General features: G+C 36.7%; 1 protein-coding gene across 1 annotated transcript in view; it reads left to right on the top strand.

The window, feature by feature from the left end:
• LOC107601744 (GRIP1-associated protein 1-like) overlaps nt 1–16,341 on the top strand; it is a 65,797-nt gene extending 49,456 nt beyond the window's left edge. The window contains exons 26-27 of the mRNA XM_016294029.1: nt 9,491–9,660; nt 14,774–16,341. Of these exons, the coding sequence (XP_016149515.1) occupies nt 9,491–9,660; nt 14,774–14,854 (251 nt within the window). The 3' untranslated portion in view covers nt 14,855–16,341. The remainder of the gene's footprint in view (nt 1–9,490; nt 9,661–14,773) is intronic.
• Nucleotides 16,342–18,350: the final 2,009 nt, after the last annotated feature.

Genomic DNA, 18,350 nt, shown 5'->3' with positions numbered 1-18,350 from the left:
TCCTGTTTTAATTTCATGACTGACTGATTTAACATTTAATGGCAGAGTCCATTCCATTAAGGCTGGTGTCGTCTAATTGTAAATATTGTCCTGTACAAGTTTAAGATCTCTGCTCCTTTGGGGTGTCGGGAGAGCTTACAAAACAAGCGTGTTCATGTAAAGACACTTTTTTGCCCATTACTGATATCCGTAGAGCGGTGAAGGTTGAAAAGATTGTTTGGTAACAATGTTATAGTATTAAAATTTATATAAACTGAAAGAATATGACATATGTGCCCATATTCCATTTATACTATTCAACGCAGCCCAATTAGATTTTTAATGTGGCAGCAAGACTCCTGTTTAACCGTTTCCATCTGGTTCAGGTCTAACCAGAATAGTCTTTCTGAATAGCATTGGAAGTGAACCATTTACTCCTACAATAATTGAGGATAGTCCCAGGGAGATGTAAAAATGGGGAGGTGGAGACTCCATAGAAAAAATGAAGAAAGGATGCAGAAGGTAGCAGCACTAGATGAGAGCTGACATTAGCAGGATGTAAATGATTCAGAATGCCGACATGCCTCAGTGAACCCAACACTCATCCTCAATAATGCAGCAGAAAGACTGAGCACCCCTCTTGTCTCCTCTCCTCCGTCCTCTCTCCCCTCCCTCTATTTTATGCTTACACCAGTGCGGCTCGCCGTAAATTCATTCCAGTGATATAACAAATGAAACGGTGCGACATTTTATCTCAGACGTAGCCTTTTGAGTCAGTAGCGGTTTCCGTTGTCGCCAATGTGTTGAGGAAATGGCAAGTCAGGAAGCACCTCAGATAAGCCAGATGTATGCCACGTTGGGGGTATTGTTGACCCTTCACTTGCCAGAACTTTCTGCAGTATTCCTCCCTTCCAAGTGGGGATTGTATAGAAGGTGCTGCAGATTGTAAGAGCTACACAAGAGTTATCCCAGATGTCTGGCTTGCGACATTGCATCAGTCCCACGACCCCTAGGATAATTCCGTATTCGTCAAGACAAATCCTGAAAATTGCAACCATTAAGAAGCAGTGGGTAAATGCATATGAATGTTTCAGTCAGTAACCGTTTCAGTTGTTGCCAGTTTGTTGAGGAAATGTCAAGTCAGGAAGCTGCTCATATGTATGCCACCTTGGGGGTATTGTTGACCCTTCACTTGCCAGATCTTTCCGCAACATTCTTTCCGTCAAAGCGGGGATTGCATAGAAAGTTCTGCGGATTGTAAAAGACACAACAGTTTTCCCAAACGTTTGGCCTGTGACATTACGCAAATCAGTCCCACAACTCATATTCAGGGTATTTCAGGGCACATGCTCCTGGCAATGCAACCCTAGGATCATCCCGTGTTCGTTAGGACAAATGCTGAAAATGTCATCCGTTAAGCAGCGGTAGGCAATATGAATGTTTTTCTGCAGCACTCAGCACGTGTGTGATGTAAGACAGCTGTAGGATGGTTTATTTGCACAGCCTCCACTAATCAACTATTCAGCAACATGCCGCAGTCGCGTGTGCACAGTCTTCGCTCCGCCTAAGTGCTGCTGGAAGAAGTCAGCTGGGGTGAGACACCACTGCAGTCTGGAAACCCTCTGCCTGCCTACTTGCACCCTCTTTTAGGCCTCTACGTGAAGTAAGCTAACCTCTCAGTGTACTCCGGCTTCTTCTTTCTGCATCATTTAAGGAAGAAACTATCCTTATCGTGCCCTATAGCTCCAGAACCCACTGAAATAATGGGAGTGAATGTGAGTCACAGCAGAATTATTTTTCTTCCCTCTACAAGCAAATTTGGTCCACTTTAGAGCGAATTACACCACCGGGAGTGGGTGCTAATGCGCACTCTGCTTGCCGAGGTTGCAAGAACAAATATGTGAAGAACAGATCATCGATAACCACACAGATCCCTCAAAAGAAGGGGTCGCATCTGTAACTGGGAATAACACATGGCTGCAAACAGGAAGGATCCTTGTTGTCGAGATGAAATTGCCTGTTCGCCACCCGGCAGAGGTTTCAGTTAAGTGCCGTGTCTCCAGTGAGGGATGGCTGAGAGGTTGCAGCCACTGTGCAGGATCTGCCAGTTTGACTGATTCAAGACTGCTGACTCCTACACCGGCCTGAGGAGATTCCCAATGAGGCTTGCTAAGAAGTGGCCAGCGTTTCTGTGGGATTCACATGGTAATTGTATGCTTGCTGTTATCTTGCATTGGTGCTTCAAAGCCTGAAGAGGACATTCTTCAAGGCCAAGCTCTGGTTGGTGTGATATTCCATTGTAACTATGTTCACTTATCTTTTTCTTCACTCTAAATCCACTATTAACCAGAGTTGTGCAGAATTCAGAATTGAAGAACTGCCGGAAGCGTGAATCCGTATTTAGAAAGGCACGGAAAACAAATAACGATTGCTAACGGTTGACTGTTACATTGCAGTACATAAAATTTAACTTACCACATAAACAGAGTAAGGGGAGATGACTGAGGACGATGGCGAATGATTTGCAGATCCTGAGCACCACTGACAAACATCTAATCTTGTAAAATGTGTGCTGCTGCCGCTCCATAGTAATCGCGAATCTCGAAAGTGAAAGATAAACTAAAAAGCGATCGTGTATTCAAAAGCAGTTTCAATGCCAGGCATAATAGCGGCTCCCTGATGCCTGCAATTTATATACAGTATAATTGCCCAATGATATAACTGCAAGAGAAAATACTGAAATATATATTTTCCTCCCATCTCGTATTTATTCACTTTAGGGGTTCCGTATTACACGCCATTTTCTTTCGGAACACGGGATGCGGGGGAGGGGGGTTATGGGGATTGCGATGCCTGCTCATCATCGTGATGTCTATCAGCCATCGGCGATGGCATCGTCTATCGGTCCAACCCTAGTTGTTCATCTTCGGAACACAAATTAAGATATTTTTGATGAAATCCGAGAGCTTTCTGACCCTGCAAAGTCGTGAACACGCATCAAAGACTGACACAGAAGAGAAGAAATTGTTGATTAAAGCCATTATTTTTGTTTTCTTGGCACACAAAAAGTATTCTTGTAGCTTCATAAAATTACGGTTGAACCACTGATGCCAGGGTGAGTAATTTAATGACAGAATTTCCATTTTTGGGTGAACTATCCCTTAAAATCTAATTTTGTTAAAAACAATTGTGAGAAAATCGTATCGTGCAACCAGTATTCTCAATCGTATTGCATTGTGAGTTGAGTGAATCGTTACATCCCTAATCCTTCAGTTTAATTTCAAGTCTTTAATTTAAAGTATTTTTCCAAAATGGCTTCAACATTTAAAATTTGTCTTGACCATTATTTTCTTTTGAACTTAAGGTAATTTAAATTCTACTTTCCTACATTCAAAATTGATTGCTACCTAAATTAGCCATAGTCAGTAACTGAATTGGAATTTAAAAGGCTTTTTCAATTCAATTCTTAATGTTACACAACCCTGTCGAGTCCCACTTCATTCTCTGCAGGTTTTGACCTTAGCACTGTTCTGACGTAGTCCAGCCGAGCGTGTGATCAAGGATCCCTTGAGTCATGAGTCAGGAACATCTGCGTGCCTTCAGTGTACCTTATATCCAGCATTTTCGTTTTCTTCCGTGACTTGGCTTTTTAGGTTCACATGCCCTACTGGTCTGTCTGCGAGAGCGCCTGGCGCCATTCCACACCTTTGAAAGCCATCGGCCTGGCATTTTCCAGCCATTAGAGCAGGGAGTCCTCTTTGTAAATCTCCTTTGTGGATTTATCAAAGTGTCTCCATTGAGTGCTCGCCCCCTACGCTCCAGCAAATTAGAATTAATGACACTGATCAATATAGAAGAAATACTGGTTACAGACAGGTGTGCGTTTTTCCATTTGCAATGTCATTAGCACAAACATTGATGTAGCCGTCGAAGGATTCGGTCGTCTTGTTCCCTAAAGAGTCAGATGCATTAACTTCAGCGCAAGTTATTCGTACTGGGAGGGAATTACACCGTGGTGAAAGGAGACACTGCAACATCACAAGATGAAGCCTGTGTTTTCCCTACTGCAGATGTTAATAGAATTCTAATGAAGCAGTGCATTGGTTGTAATGGGCTATTTGGCTGCTATGCTAAGCAGTGGATGTTGGAAAAGGACACAGGACAAGTTTAGAAGAAAAAAAAAGGTTCAGTACTGCGACATGGAATTGCAAACTTTATGCATTCTCCTTTCCATTATGGTCACATCAGATATATTATAGTTATAATTTTAATTTGTTTAGTTTAGTAATTTGTCCTTTCAATTTAGTGTAGTTTTTGTTATATTTTATTTTATTTTTGTTTGTTTTCGAATTGTTTAGTTTATGTAGTTTTTGTTGTAGTATGTTAAGTTGTTGCGTTAACTGGTATCATTTAAAGCATTTAATGCCATGAAATATTTGGCTGCTATCAGTGGCATTTTCTTGTTTTATGCAGGTGTGTTGTAACAAACTCTAGTTTTATAAGATACCATTTATAAACCTCTAAAATTCATTTGTGGCCATTTTATTATTGTTTTTTTAGTAGTTGGGTTCTGGGTCATGGAAATATGTATCTTAAAGTTAATTTCATTAGTAATATAAATTTTTATTTACATTTTATTACTTTTATTATTTTTATTCAAAGATGTTTTCAAATAGTTTTTAAGCTACAAGTTTTCATTAACTATAACTAGGGCCCTATGAAATCGGTTTTATTTTTTTCCGAATTCCATTTCTGTTGTAATTTTTCTAGACTCTGTTTTTATAGTTAAATTTAAATTTTGTTAATCAAAAAGCGTGTCTAATTAATTTCAATCATCAAACTTTCAATATTAAACGGCATTTTACATTACATTTTTAAGGCCCTATGAAATATTTTATTTATTTTTTCTCAAATTCAGTTTGATTTTTTATCAAACACTGTTTCCATTACTTTTCTGGATTCCCTTTTAATGGTTGTGTTAAATTTTAATAATCAAAAGCATCTCGAATTAATTTTTTTACAAATTATTTTAACTTTAGGTTTCTGTTTGTATATATGATATGATGATAGTTTTTTTTCTAACAAGTAACAGTAAAATGCTCATATTTATGTGTTCATATACAGGCAGCAGCATGCTTCAGTATGCGTGTAGCAAATAGTGTTTTGCAGCTTAATATTCACATACTTATCCAAACAAAATTTGTCAAATTCCGTGACATTCCGCGTTATACAGTAAATTGTTTTTATGACTGGATTCCGCGTTTCCGTCCGTGTTTTCTGCATCACGGAAATCATAACACACAGCAATACTGTATCCATTTGGCATTTTAAAGCTGGAAATATTCACCGACCATAGTGTTCAGCTAATGCTTCTGTGGTAAGCTGACAAAGTTAATTCTCTTATAGTCCAGATAAAGAGCAAAGACTGCGCTTTGCACTTTGTGGTGTTTACTGTCAGGCTTCAGGGGCGAGGCAAATGTCATTCATGGCCTTCAACGCTTAAAGCCATGCATTCAAAGGTTGAACAGGCCTCTGGGGGGTGAAGTTAACATCTCAATTAGCTATGGTGCGTCACGTTCTACTTCATTTTCGTGACTCGGGGCTATGGCATCGGCTCACCGCGACCAGCAATGCTCGTGTGCTGCGCCAATGTTGAACACGTGTGAGGCTCTTCTGTTAGCCACACATATACGCTATTCTTGCGCCAATCTAATAAGGTTAAAGAGGCGTGAGATTGCTAGTGCTTAGCTTGATATACTGTGATGTAATAATGCATTAAGCTCCTCCGCTAACTGTGACATGGCCTGTCATGAGAACAGGTCACAGTCGCTTGAGCAACTTAATGTTTTAAACATCCAGGTTACTGTGCACCACTTGATATGCATAATACTGTTCCTGAAACGTATATAATCGGTTCTTTTTCATTACTAAAGTGGCAGCTATAGCCAGGGAAATTAAACTTTAGAATTTTTTTATTGTATTTTTTTATTTATTTTATCTTTAGTTTCTTATTTCAGTTCAGTTTTTTTCAATTTCTTTTTACTCAATTGCTTGGTTTTAGTTTTTCTTCAACAAAATTCTGCTCCTGTCCACCTGCTTTTGGCATCATTGCAGTCTGAATCACTTACCATACAGCATAAATTAATTCTTTGTTATTTTTTTCTTTTCTTATACATTTTTATTTTATCTGTACAGCATACAGCATTAATTTAAACTTTTTTTTTCTTATAAATTTTTGTTTTCTTATTTTACTTTTTTTGTTTTATAGATTTTGTAATGAAAAGTTAAGGTTAAAGTTTAAAAATACTTTGTACCTACTTAGTATTTGTACCAGGGGTGTCCCCGACTAAGGATTTTCATAGTCGAATCGGAATTTTCGAATCTTGCCGATAATCGACTGATAGTCAAATCATATGTTTGGGGGCGGGGCAAAATACATTACCAAGAGTCAAGTCAGACATTCGACAGTCATAATTACGTTAACACACATGTGTAACGGATGCCTCGCAGATACAAACGGGGTAAATAATGTATTGATTAAAAGATAGTTAACATTAAACGTCAGCGAAACCCTAAGAATTCACAACATTTTACATTACAATAGTGCTCTCATTATAACGTTATGTATATGACAGTAGTTATTATTGTTCTGCATTTTTGTTTTGAGCTGCGTGCGCTGAAGATGACCAGTAGAATGAAGCTGCAGGTTTTTAATCAATGGGATTTATCTCCTCATTTAACTTGTATAGAATACGCTTCGTTATTTATACAACATAACGTTAATATTACGACTTATAGGCTATCTGCACAATATGCCCCAAATGCACATGAAGGTGTCTGCGTGGCTCTGAATGAATTCCTTTTGTGGACGCGTTCTTCACGCAACAGCGTGCAGAAACACAGCAACTAAACGCTTAAAATTCACAGCGGTTTATTATAATAGTGTTCTCATTATAATTGTTATATATATGACAGTCCCAGTCATAGTTATTAATATTGTGCATTGTTGTTTGTCCTGCTCGCGCTGAAGAGATAATCACCGTAGTACTACAGTGAAGCGCTTTACTGCAGCGCAACTCAACCAAATGCATCTTATACGAGATAAGTAATATATACACGATATTTATAAACCGGCTGAAATGTTTTGAAATCACTTGTACCCTACCTGATTGAAAAAATCCAGTCTTTCATTCTGCCTGTGTCAATTTGAGTCATGCTAAAGATTTAAATCGCTGCCACCAAGATGCTCCTCTGTCGGTCACGGATTATGGAAAGTGAAACTTAAATCTAAAGGGGTGGTTGGATTTATTCACACACGCTAAAATATTTATTTGAAGCTTTTTTCTTTTCAGATTCTTATTTAAAGCATTATTTATTAGGCTGTATATTAACTTATTGGGAGAAAACCAGTAGTTCTATGTGAAATCAGACATTTGAGCACCTCTCATAGCCAAAATAGCATGATCATAACACTCCGCGAATATTCGACTGTGAGATTGGTGGTCAAATAAGGCTCCTCCTATCGAATCTTCGACTATTCACCCCTAATTTGTACTTTTGGTATTTGTACTCTTTTGAAAAGTAAATGCTGTTTAAGAAAAAGAAACATCTTTTATATTTTATATTAAAAGTATATTTGTTACTTCACATATTTATAGTTTATTTAGTTTAAGTATTTGTTTTAATTTTAGTAAATTGGTGTGTTAATTGATATCATATAAATAGCTGCGTTAAATTTCTTCACAATATATTCTGTCCCCAAAAAATTTAAATATATATATTTGTAATTTTTATTTTGTTAATCTTGGAGTTAAAAAAATTTGTTTCCGTCTTTTTAAATTTTAAATTTATTATTTTTTACAGTTAAATTAGTTTTACTTTTATTTTAGTTTAGTTAACAAAGATGTTTTAATTTAGCAAAACTGACTATAACCCAGTGTCTTTTTTACTTAATAAAACATGCATTTGCCTTCAGAGATTTTACTGGAAACTGCGTTTAAACACAAAAGTAAATGCTGTTTATTACATTTTTAAAATGTCATTCTAAAAGTATATTTGTTTCTTCAGATATTTATAGTTTATTTGGTTTAAGTATTTGTTTTTAGTAATTTTAGTAAGTTAGTGTGTTAAAATAGCTGCGTTTGATATCTCTACAATATATTCTGTCCCCAAAAAATTAAATTATTATAATTTTTTTTTATGTTAGTTTTGGAGTCATAACATTTATTTTATTTTCAGTTTTTATTTTATTTTAAATGTATTTATTTATTTGTTCAATTATTATTTTTTTTATTTAGTAGCACTAACAGCCCAATGTAGATATTTATAGTTTATTTGGTTTAAGTATTTGTTTTTAGTAATTTTAGTAAGTTAGTGTGTTAAAATAGCTGCGTTTGATATCTCTACAATATATTCTGTCCCCAAAAAATTAAATTATTATAATTTTTTTTATGTTAGTTTTGGAGTCATAACATTTATTTTATTTTCAGTTTTTATTTTATTTTAAATGTATTTATTTATTTGTTCAATTATTATTTTTTTTATTTAGTAGCACTAACAGCCCAATGTATTTTTTTTTCCCATAATAAAAAACATGTATTTGCTTCCACAGAGATTTTATTGGAAACTGCATTTAAACACCCGCAGGAAGTGGCACATTTCCCATGTGCTCCATCGTCAGACCACAGGTGTAAGAGGTTATTTGACAGCACCGTTTAGGGACACGCCGCTGAGCTGACCTTGAATGTCTTCACTCACCCAGATGAAGTGAAAACCGAGAAAGAAGCATCCCGATCGAACGTATTGCTTTTGCCCTTGACACGCATAGGCTGGCCAGCTCGATTCCCTGTCCTCCCTCAGAGGAAAAACTCCACTAAACTATCTGACAGTTCACCAGGAACCTGACAATATCTGGCTTTAAGCAGGCAACCCAGTACCTCAGCCCTTCCGCTCACTCACCTCCATTAATCATCAATTAAGCAACATCTTTCATTTTTGAACACACCACCTTGTCCAGTTACAACCCCACATCGACGTCCCCTGCTTACGGTCACTTCCGTGGTTGTGTGTTACTGTCATGAACCCTGTCGACAGACCTTGTCAGTGCTGCCTTTAACTTGACTCCATCCTTACTGCCAGTCTCTCTACCTCAACCAGGGTTTGAATTTCCTGAAAGCTAGAATTCATTCTCGGCGGCTCTCGTGAATGTGCAGCATTGTTTATTTCCCAGCTTTAAGACTTGCACGGCTTTACGTCCAACCTGCGGATGATTGCACTCGAGGTGCTCGTAAATGTTGTGGCGTGCGAGGCGAGAGCCGTTCGAAATGCTTACCTCCAAACGCAAGCACTCTGTATTCACTCAGCAGACACTTATGGCCCCCTGAAAGAGATCATCTTTATTCATGGATGTGTTGAGGCATTACTGGGGAAAACATGGTTAAAACGCACAGGCCGGAGTGATAGAATGTTTGCCGTCTTTAAAATTGCACCTTTTCCTCTCTCTTTCTCTCAGATGTATCCGGAGGAGGTGCGGTGGCCCATGGTGCTCAGGGTGAACGGGGAGTTTTGAGTTCTGTGCTGAGGGACTTGGTAAAACCTGGAGACGAGAACCTGCGTGAGATGAACAAAAAGCTGCAGAACATGCTGGAAGAGCAACTGACAAAGAACATGCACCTACAGAAGGTAAAGAGAGGGAATGCCAGCCGTTTGGGGTGGGAAAGACAGGCTTTTATGATCAAGGTCAGTTTAGGTTGGATATAAAACCTTCTTTTGAAAGGCGATTTGAGGCCCACACAGAATCTGTGCCTATAGACCTACAAGAAAGCTCAGTAGATATCAGAATTTGTACATTACAGCAAAATAAAAACAAGATCTGCTCCTGTCTCGCTATATATTTTTAAAGTTTTCGTTATCATTGCAGGGCTTCCAAGACAGCACTCTTGTCATTTGTACACTTGTAAAATTTTTCACTTGTAATTTCTCTCCTTTTTATATTCTTTATGTTCTGCAATTAAGTTATACAACATTTTATTTTATTTTGTTATTATTTGTTTATTTTATTTATTTGGTTTTGCTTTTATTTCTTTTTTCATTTAATAATTTAGTTTTATAGACCTTTATATTTCTTTTGAAATGTAAGGTTAAAGTTTAATGTAAATATATAAAATACATAAAATAAGACTAGAATAATATAGTCTCTTATGCTCACCAAGGCTGCATTTATTCAATAAAAATACAGTAAAAAATGGCAATATTGTGAAATATTATTACAATATAAAGGAATTATTTTCCATTTCAATATTTTAAAATGTAATTTCTCTCATTTTTATTTATTTTATTTATTTATTTATTTGCAATCAAGTCAGCCTGAACCACTTAACATGTTTTAAAATTATTTTATTTTATTATTTTATTTTATTGTTTTAATGTCTTTCTTTTCAAATTTAAGGTTAAAGTTGAAAATATTTGTATATTTGTACCTACTTGCTGTTCTCACTTTTTGTATCTGCAATTTTAAAAAGCAAATGCTGTTTAAGCAAAAGATCAAATTTAAATACTTTGTTGCAATACTCCTTTTTTACACATTCTGCAGAATTCTACTCAAAGTGCAAGTGCAAAAAAGTGCAGATTTCAAGTGGGTTCTATTAGCAATGGCCAAGTTCCTTGGCATGTCTTTAATTCGAAAAAAAAAAGTGAGACTTGCATTTGATGCTTCATGGGGAATAAAGAGCTGAACCGTGTTGAGCAATGACTCATTCAGGTGAGTAGAGGTGAAGTGACCATGAGTTTTCCACCTGCTAGAGAAAAGGTGACTGCAGTCGCTCTGACAGCGTGATTGGCAGACTGTGTGATCACACGTTTGTGTGTGTGTGTGTGTGTGTGTAGGTGGCTTGCTGTTATACGGTCCTGAGACTCCACTGAGAGGTCTTATTCATCAGCAAGCAGAGGGTGGGTGTGTTGTTAAATGCTAAAACGTTTCTAGGAGCAGGAATAGAAAGTGCACGTCAGGCAGCCTACAGGGTGATGCGTTTGATGGGATTACACCATCACACAGATTGACTAATGACAATTAACCTCTCACACCCCTCTTGATATTTCCAGAGCCGCACATCGTTAATGGCTGGTTTGTTCCTGTAGTGAAGCCATGTGTTGGTTTGTTTGAATTATATTAAAAACTAATATGTGCTGTAATATTATAGTCTCTTATATGCTCACCAAGCTGCATTTATTTGATTAAAAAAAACACAGTAAAAACAGTCATACTGTGAAATATTATTAATTCTTTTAGATTTGAATACATTTTAAAATATAATTATTCCTGTGGTGGCAAAGCTGAATTTTCAGCATCATTACTTCAGTCTTCAGTATCACAATACTTCAGAAATCATTGTGATGATTTCCTGATGAATTATTATAAATTATTATTGCTGCTCATTAATAATGCTTCTTATTATGATCAATACTACTTAATATTTTTGTAGAAACTGATACTTTTTTTCAGAATTCTTTGATGAATAAAAAATAAAAAACAGCATTTATTTGAAATGGACATCTTTTATAACATTATACATGTCTTTACTGTCACTTTTGACCAATTTATTGCATTAACAAAGAAATAATAATAATCCGCATGTTAGAATGATTTTTTTGAAGTATCATATGACACTGAAAACTAAAGAAATGTCTGCTGAAAATTCAGCTTTGCCATCTTTGGATAAAAGCGTCTGCTAAAATGCATACATGTATTGTATATATCACAATGTGCTTATTTTTGGCTGGAAACTAAACCCAAAAATGTCTTAAAGATTACATAAACAATATAGTAAAGTCTATTTTTGTATAATCCAGTGATTTAAATAAATAACAAATGAAAGGGACTTCATTTTATTCTTCTCTGTTTAAATGGAACTGGATGGATACAAACCAGAAGACTATTCATATCAAATCAATAAGTCTGGAATCGGTGCAAAAACAGCGGCTTCACGTTATGCAAGTCTTAAGTTAAAAACAAAAGACTCGCAACAGTAATACATTATACATTTGATTGGATGAGCCACGTTCAGAGACGTTATATGCACACTTGCTACTTCACATTCGTTACATTCTTTATTAATGCACCAATGTGTGATGCATGGTGCTCTGTTTTGTGAATCCGAATAAAATCCTTACTGAGGGGGCGTTTGAGCCGATGTGAGGCCCGGAGACAGTCTGGATGTTGGAGGAGCGCATCTTGTGTCTCTGTGTGTGTGTGTTGGTGCCCAGGGGGAGTTGTAGGTTGCAAAAACACCCTGCCGTAACCTTGGCAGAGACAAACGATGCAAACTAAGACCAAGATGGAGTGACGATCCCTCTGCAAAGCTTGGCCATAACTAAGAACAGAAAGTTTCCTGCAACACAAACCTTTCTAAATCGATTCACAAACATCTTGGGAAGCTTATGAGGGATGTAGTCTGGTCAACCTTAGCGCTGGTTATGTTTGCAGTTTGACACTTAAAAATGGATAGTTCCAACTTTAAAATCAGTTTGGTTGAAGCTGTAATATGCACCCACCTGTAAGCACTCAAACTCAGCTCTAGTTGGAAGAGGAATAGTTTTATTTGATTATTATCATTACTAAATGTAGTTATTTCATAGTGGTGCTTCATAGCTAAAAGCCTTAACAATATATATCATGATGATAATTGAATTTTTTGCCATCTTCATGCTTTGGATTACATGCACTTAACAGTAAACGTGTTGAATGCTGCAGCTTGTGTTGTTGTGGATGGTGTTCGATACAGAAACGCAGTGGAAAACGATCCTGCAGGCTACTGCAGCAGTGAGCGCCCGTGATGCGTCTAGCTCGTTAACAGCCGATTAAGCATTCGTTTTTCCTGCAGACAAGATGAGAAAAATCTGGAGATGCTTAAAATCCAATGAGCACGATCTACAGCATTCTACAAAGCTTCCTGTTTTTCTCTCTGTATATGTCCGTCTCTCTGTCTCTCATAGTGCTCATCACACCATCAAAACCCTTGTAAAGTGCTTTTGAAGTTTATATCACACTGATGCCACTTTACAAGTCAAAGACAAATTACACCAAGATACATTTGTCCCCAGGGTTCAGTTGCATAAACATAGCCCCTTTTAAGGCTATGTCTTATGAGCTAGTTTGATTAAATTAGCAGTTAGCTAAGAGGTAATCAGTCTTATTTTTCAGATTCAAATTGGGCCAATCAACCTTTTTGACTTTAAAAAGTTATGAGCAGTATTGAGGTAAACAAGTTAGATGACTAACTTTTAAGACTGGTTTTAGCAGTTTATGAAACCAGCCTGATCATTTTAAAAGGCTGAAAGTCATGATATAAGTGAGTGACTTTATAAAACGGATAGTTCCGTTCCTTGATTCTGATTGGTTGAGCCGCGTTCGAAGCTGTTGTAAATTACTCTACAAACATACACCTTTGTTTACTTTGTGTGTTGATTGGCAACCACTTTATTGCAACCACAACTGTTTCTGAGGAACTACATTGTTTGGTGGAAGAATACTGTTTTTATTAATAATTGCACTTTATTTGCTCTGTTTTATTTTGTGAAACCTAACTACGTATTTGGAATAACCGTTTTATAAAAGCAATAAGCCCCGTGAAGCCGTGGTTTACAGTGAATTTATAACCGCTAAGGGGGTTACCGCCCTTTAGCGGTTATAAATTCACTGTAAACCACGGCTTCTTGGGGCTTATTGCTTTATTACACCCCAAAAAACTAAAGCATGTTTTTTGAAAAAAAAAATTTTTTTTAAATAAACATTTTCATGACAGTTATTCACCCAACCACAGCCCAGTTTAAATTTTTATTGCCTCATTTTCGTTTTATTAGACTTTTAAAAATAATTTTCAATAAACTCAGTGATTATTATCATTAGGTTGTCATTACTGTAATACAGTATTTTTACAGTAACAAAATTTGCTTTGACGATTTTTTTTGCCAATTGCCATTAATATATGAATAATTATAATATATTCTAAATTTTTATTATCATTAGATTGTCATTGCCAAATATTTTTACAGCAATACAGTTTTTACAATTTAAGTTTTTATTTAAATTTACATAAAGCAGTGCAACATGCTACTATGATGTATACATATTTTTCATTTAAATTAGTCATTTTTCATTTTTTTCAGTATTGTAATGAGAATTGGGGAGGATGTGCATAATTTCAGTTAAAAATAACCCTAACAAAAGTTTTATTTTAAACTAAATATACTGTATAATTTTAGTATTATGTATTATACTTTATATAATTGAGATATATTTTTAATAATGTTATAAAAAATTTGACACACTTTTGCAGAGCAAACTATCAATGGGGAAGCCATAACTATAGACCAAAATGGCCACTGTCTACTGTTGTGGATTTTGGACGTCTTTTTCTAATCCAGCGAGCAACCACCTCATGAATATTTACTGGCAGTTGGGGCCACCAGCCCAGAAACAAACAGTCCACTTAATATTTGATGGCTTTTTTGCTTTAGAGTGAACACACGGTGTTGTGTGTGTGTGAGTGTGTGTTTGTTTGTGAGAGAATGAGAGTATAATACCATGTGAGATTACAGCTGAACTCGGGCCTGACTGCCTAATGTTGTCCTTCGTACCCACATATTCGGCAGGATATTCTGGGTTGCTTTCAACTATGTGTAAAGCTTAGCAGGAGGGAGGAACTGTAAATAAACATTTACAGTATGCAACTACCACATATTTTCAATAGTGCACTCTTCATTAGAATCACGTTTAAATTCTTGGTTTGTCTTGCAGGATCTGGAAGTTTTGTCTCAGGAGATCGTGCGTTTGAGTAAAGACGCCACCCCTACGGAAAACTCCAAAGCCACAGGATAAAACTGGACGCCGTCCACCTGATTATTCAGTACCCTACTCTTTCTCTTTCTCTCATCTTTTCACGGCTACCAGGAGGAAACTACATCCATCAACATCGTACAAAGACCTCCAGCAATCTCAGATGTACCAGGAGCACAGAGGGTCAAAACAGATCAAGTCCATCTGTGATTTACATACTACTGAATGTACCATAACACTTTATATGTTTGTCTGGGACGGGAAAGTACTGTTAGAAAAGGGTCTGTCGAGCAAACCCTGGCGGCTTGACATCCGTGAGTGCTCGGGACAGTGGCATGGCATCGGTGGTCCAAACAGGACCGTTCTACCCACCACTAATTCCCCCGTTCAGGAAAGCGTGTGTCTAACGTTGGTGTCCTCAAACTGCTCTCGTTGTTGTATTGCCTGTTTTGTATATTTGATTCGCTAAAGACACTTACTGTATGTGTATATGGGGCTATTTATTCTTGCCAGAAAATCCAAATATCATCATGTCTACATCTTTACAGTATGCTGCTCGTATCTGAAAGAAACTGGCTAAAATCTCAAGTTCTGCACTTCGTTATATAAAAAAAAAAAAATTCAGGAAGTTTTCCAGCGAGAGCGAGAGAGCATGCATTTAATTGCTGCGATAATTATCGGAGCATTTTTGTGGGGCGCTCAAAATGTTCCCGTGAAGGAAAGCAGCTCCCTGGACTCCCCTCGTTAAGCAGCAATCTCTCCGCAGCTTAACGACTCAATTTGACACCTCTCTGTCTCTCTCGGAACTGACGGCGCTGTCGGGGAACGGACCAATTTCTCCCAGCGCACACTTGACTCCCATGAGAATCTAGCCGCCTGTTTTAGTGTGTAACACCAGTTTGTTTTGTGCACGTCAACGCCCTATCGTTTTTTTTGTGAATGTTGCAACATGATTCTGCTTTTATGCATTTATGCAGTTTTTGCGAACATTTTAAATTCTGATGCACTCAGAAATATTTTATTTGGAGAGTGTAACGTTAATTTAATCGTTGGTCCTCAAACTCCATGTTTTGGATCCATTGTATCTTGATTTTTCCAATCGTTTACCAACGAACTACAGCTCTTAGTCAGAAAAGACGCCATTTCATTTAACGCAAATGAAAGCTCATCATTGAGTTGGCGAAATATCAGCCTCTTTTTCATTCATGTCAAATTAAATATGGCACATGCTCCATTGATCATTTTAGGTGCAATGAATATTGACCAATTATTTGCTTAGTTCGTTCTGATTGCACAACAGAACATAGTAGATTGAACATTTCACGTGACATTATGGATTTAGTGTCCACCTTATTCCTCAACGGTTCTGTATTAATTTAGAGATATATATGTATATTCACCTTGGCAAAATTATGTTTTATGATTTGTGAGATGTGAACGATTTGCAGATCTTTGCAATGCTTTAAGCTTTATTACGACGACTGTTCGTTTCCATGTTCTTGGCACATGAGCGTGACGTTCGTGCATGGTGCGTTAAATGCCTGTCAAATCCCTGTCTCTGGCTTCTTAAGGAAATCCCGACGGTATGATTTTCCATATTCCTTTCGTTTATACCATACAGTAGGACAATTCAGAAGAAATTCTTTCATTTCAGTATTGTAATGAGAATTGGGGAGGATGTGCATAATTTCAGTTAAAAATAACCCTAACAAAAGTTTTATTTTAAACTAAATATACTGTATAATTTTAGTATTATGTATTATACTTTATATAATTGAGATATATTTTTAATAATGTTATTAAAAATTTGACACACTTTTGCAGAGCAAACTATCAATGGGGAAGCCATAACTATAGACCAAAATGGCCACTGTCTACTGTTGTGGATTTTGGACGTCTTTTTCTAATCCAGCGAGCAACCACCTCATGAATATTTACTGGAGCATGGTGCGTTAAATGCCTGTCAAATCCCTGTCTCTGGCTTCTTAAGGAAATCCCGACGGTATGATTTTCCATATTCCTTTCGTTTATACCATACAGTAGGACAATTCAGAAGAAATTCTTTCATTTCCACAATTGAGGAAACTGACAGATCGATTCACTTGGATGATTGCACTCAAAAGAATAAAGGATGTTTGCCTTTGAAGCTCAGAGGCATTAAATTGTTTTGCCTTTTACTCTTCTAATCTAATATCTGGCAAGCAAGCTCTTCTTTAATTAAGATCATCTTTTAATCATCACTAACTACATGTAAGCAGATTCTATTATTAAGGTCCGATCTCCCACTACATCTCTACGGCTAATATTTATTTATGTGCATTTCATTGTCATGTTCAGACTTCCATAACTTGCTGTGATAATAAAGAATGGCTGGGAAAAAAACAGTGTCTGAGTGTCAGACTTTCTATGATTTGTTTACAATGTATATTTTATGCATTTGACAGATGCTTTTTATTGTATACTTTTTTTGTATCAGCACAGGTGTGCCCTGGGAGTCAAACCAATGACATGCTGTACCAGTTGAGCTAGAGGAACCACAATTCGTACATCACAAAGGTTTTTCTTTCTTGAAATTTTGTGGTTTTATTTAAGAGTAGTGCATTACATCTGATTAAAAATAAAGGTTCCAAGAGGGGGTTTACACAGTGATGCCAATGAAGAACATTTCAATGAGCAACTCTTAAAAGAACCATTTTTTTCTTTGTGTCATGAACATTATAATAATGTAAAGAACCTTTTTGCACTGTAAAGGATCTTTTGTGCAATCAAAAGACTCATTGGATGTTGAAGGATCTTAATGGAATCATCTATGCCAATAAAGAACCTTTATTTTTAAGAGTGTAGTTAATAGTTCAGTGAAAAATGAAAATTCTGTTATTTACTCACTGTCATGTTCCAAACCAATATGACTTATTTTCTTCTGTGAAGAACACAGACAAAAATATATAGAACACTGCTTTTATTCAATGACAGTAAACAGCATCCAAAAACAACTTTGGACCCCATTGACTTTCATTGTATGGACAAACACTTTTCTTTTTCTTTTTTGTTTTCCATAGAAGTCAGTCATACAGGTTTGGAATGATAAATGCTGGTTCCTCCCCAGGTCAGTGGGCTGTACACACAAGTACCTCTTTTTCACTGAGTGTTTGTCTAATAGATTGGTTAATCTCTCCTCTGAGCACAAGCTGTGTTTACTGCACTATCAATGATGCCTGTAAGAACAGTAAACAAATGACACGAATCATTGAACAGCGTTTAATTGGAGCCGTTCAAATACTGCTGTCATCTTTGTCTTCGTCACTGTTCAGTGAGTGTGATCCCTAATCAACACTACATGCTGAAGGGCTCCACTGCTCTGCATTGGGTTTCATCCTTACAATGACCAAAGGCCTCATCAAATAGACAATCCAGGAAGACTTGAAAGGTTTTAAAATTGGGTTTCAGTTTATTATATTCTCATTTACAGAGGTAAACAACATTGCCACACCAGCCAATGGTGAGTAAATGGAGAAAATTTACTGGCCATAAATATTCA

The sequence above is a fragment of the Sinocyclocheilus grahami genome, unplaced genomic scaffold, assembly GCF_001515645.1.
Source record: "Sinocyclocheilus grahami isolate Dianchi unplaced genomic scaffold, SAMN03320097.WGS_v1.1 scaffold312.1, whole genome shotgun sequence".
Lineage (NCBI taxonomy): Eukaryota > Metazoa > Chordata > Actinopteri > Cypriniformes > Cyprinidae > Sinocyclocheilus > Sinocyclocheilus grahami.
This window is presented reverse-complemented; position numbering and strand designations above follow the sequence as displayed.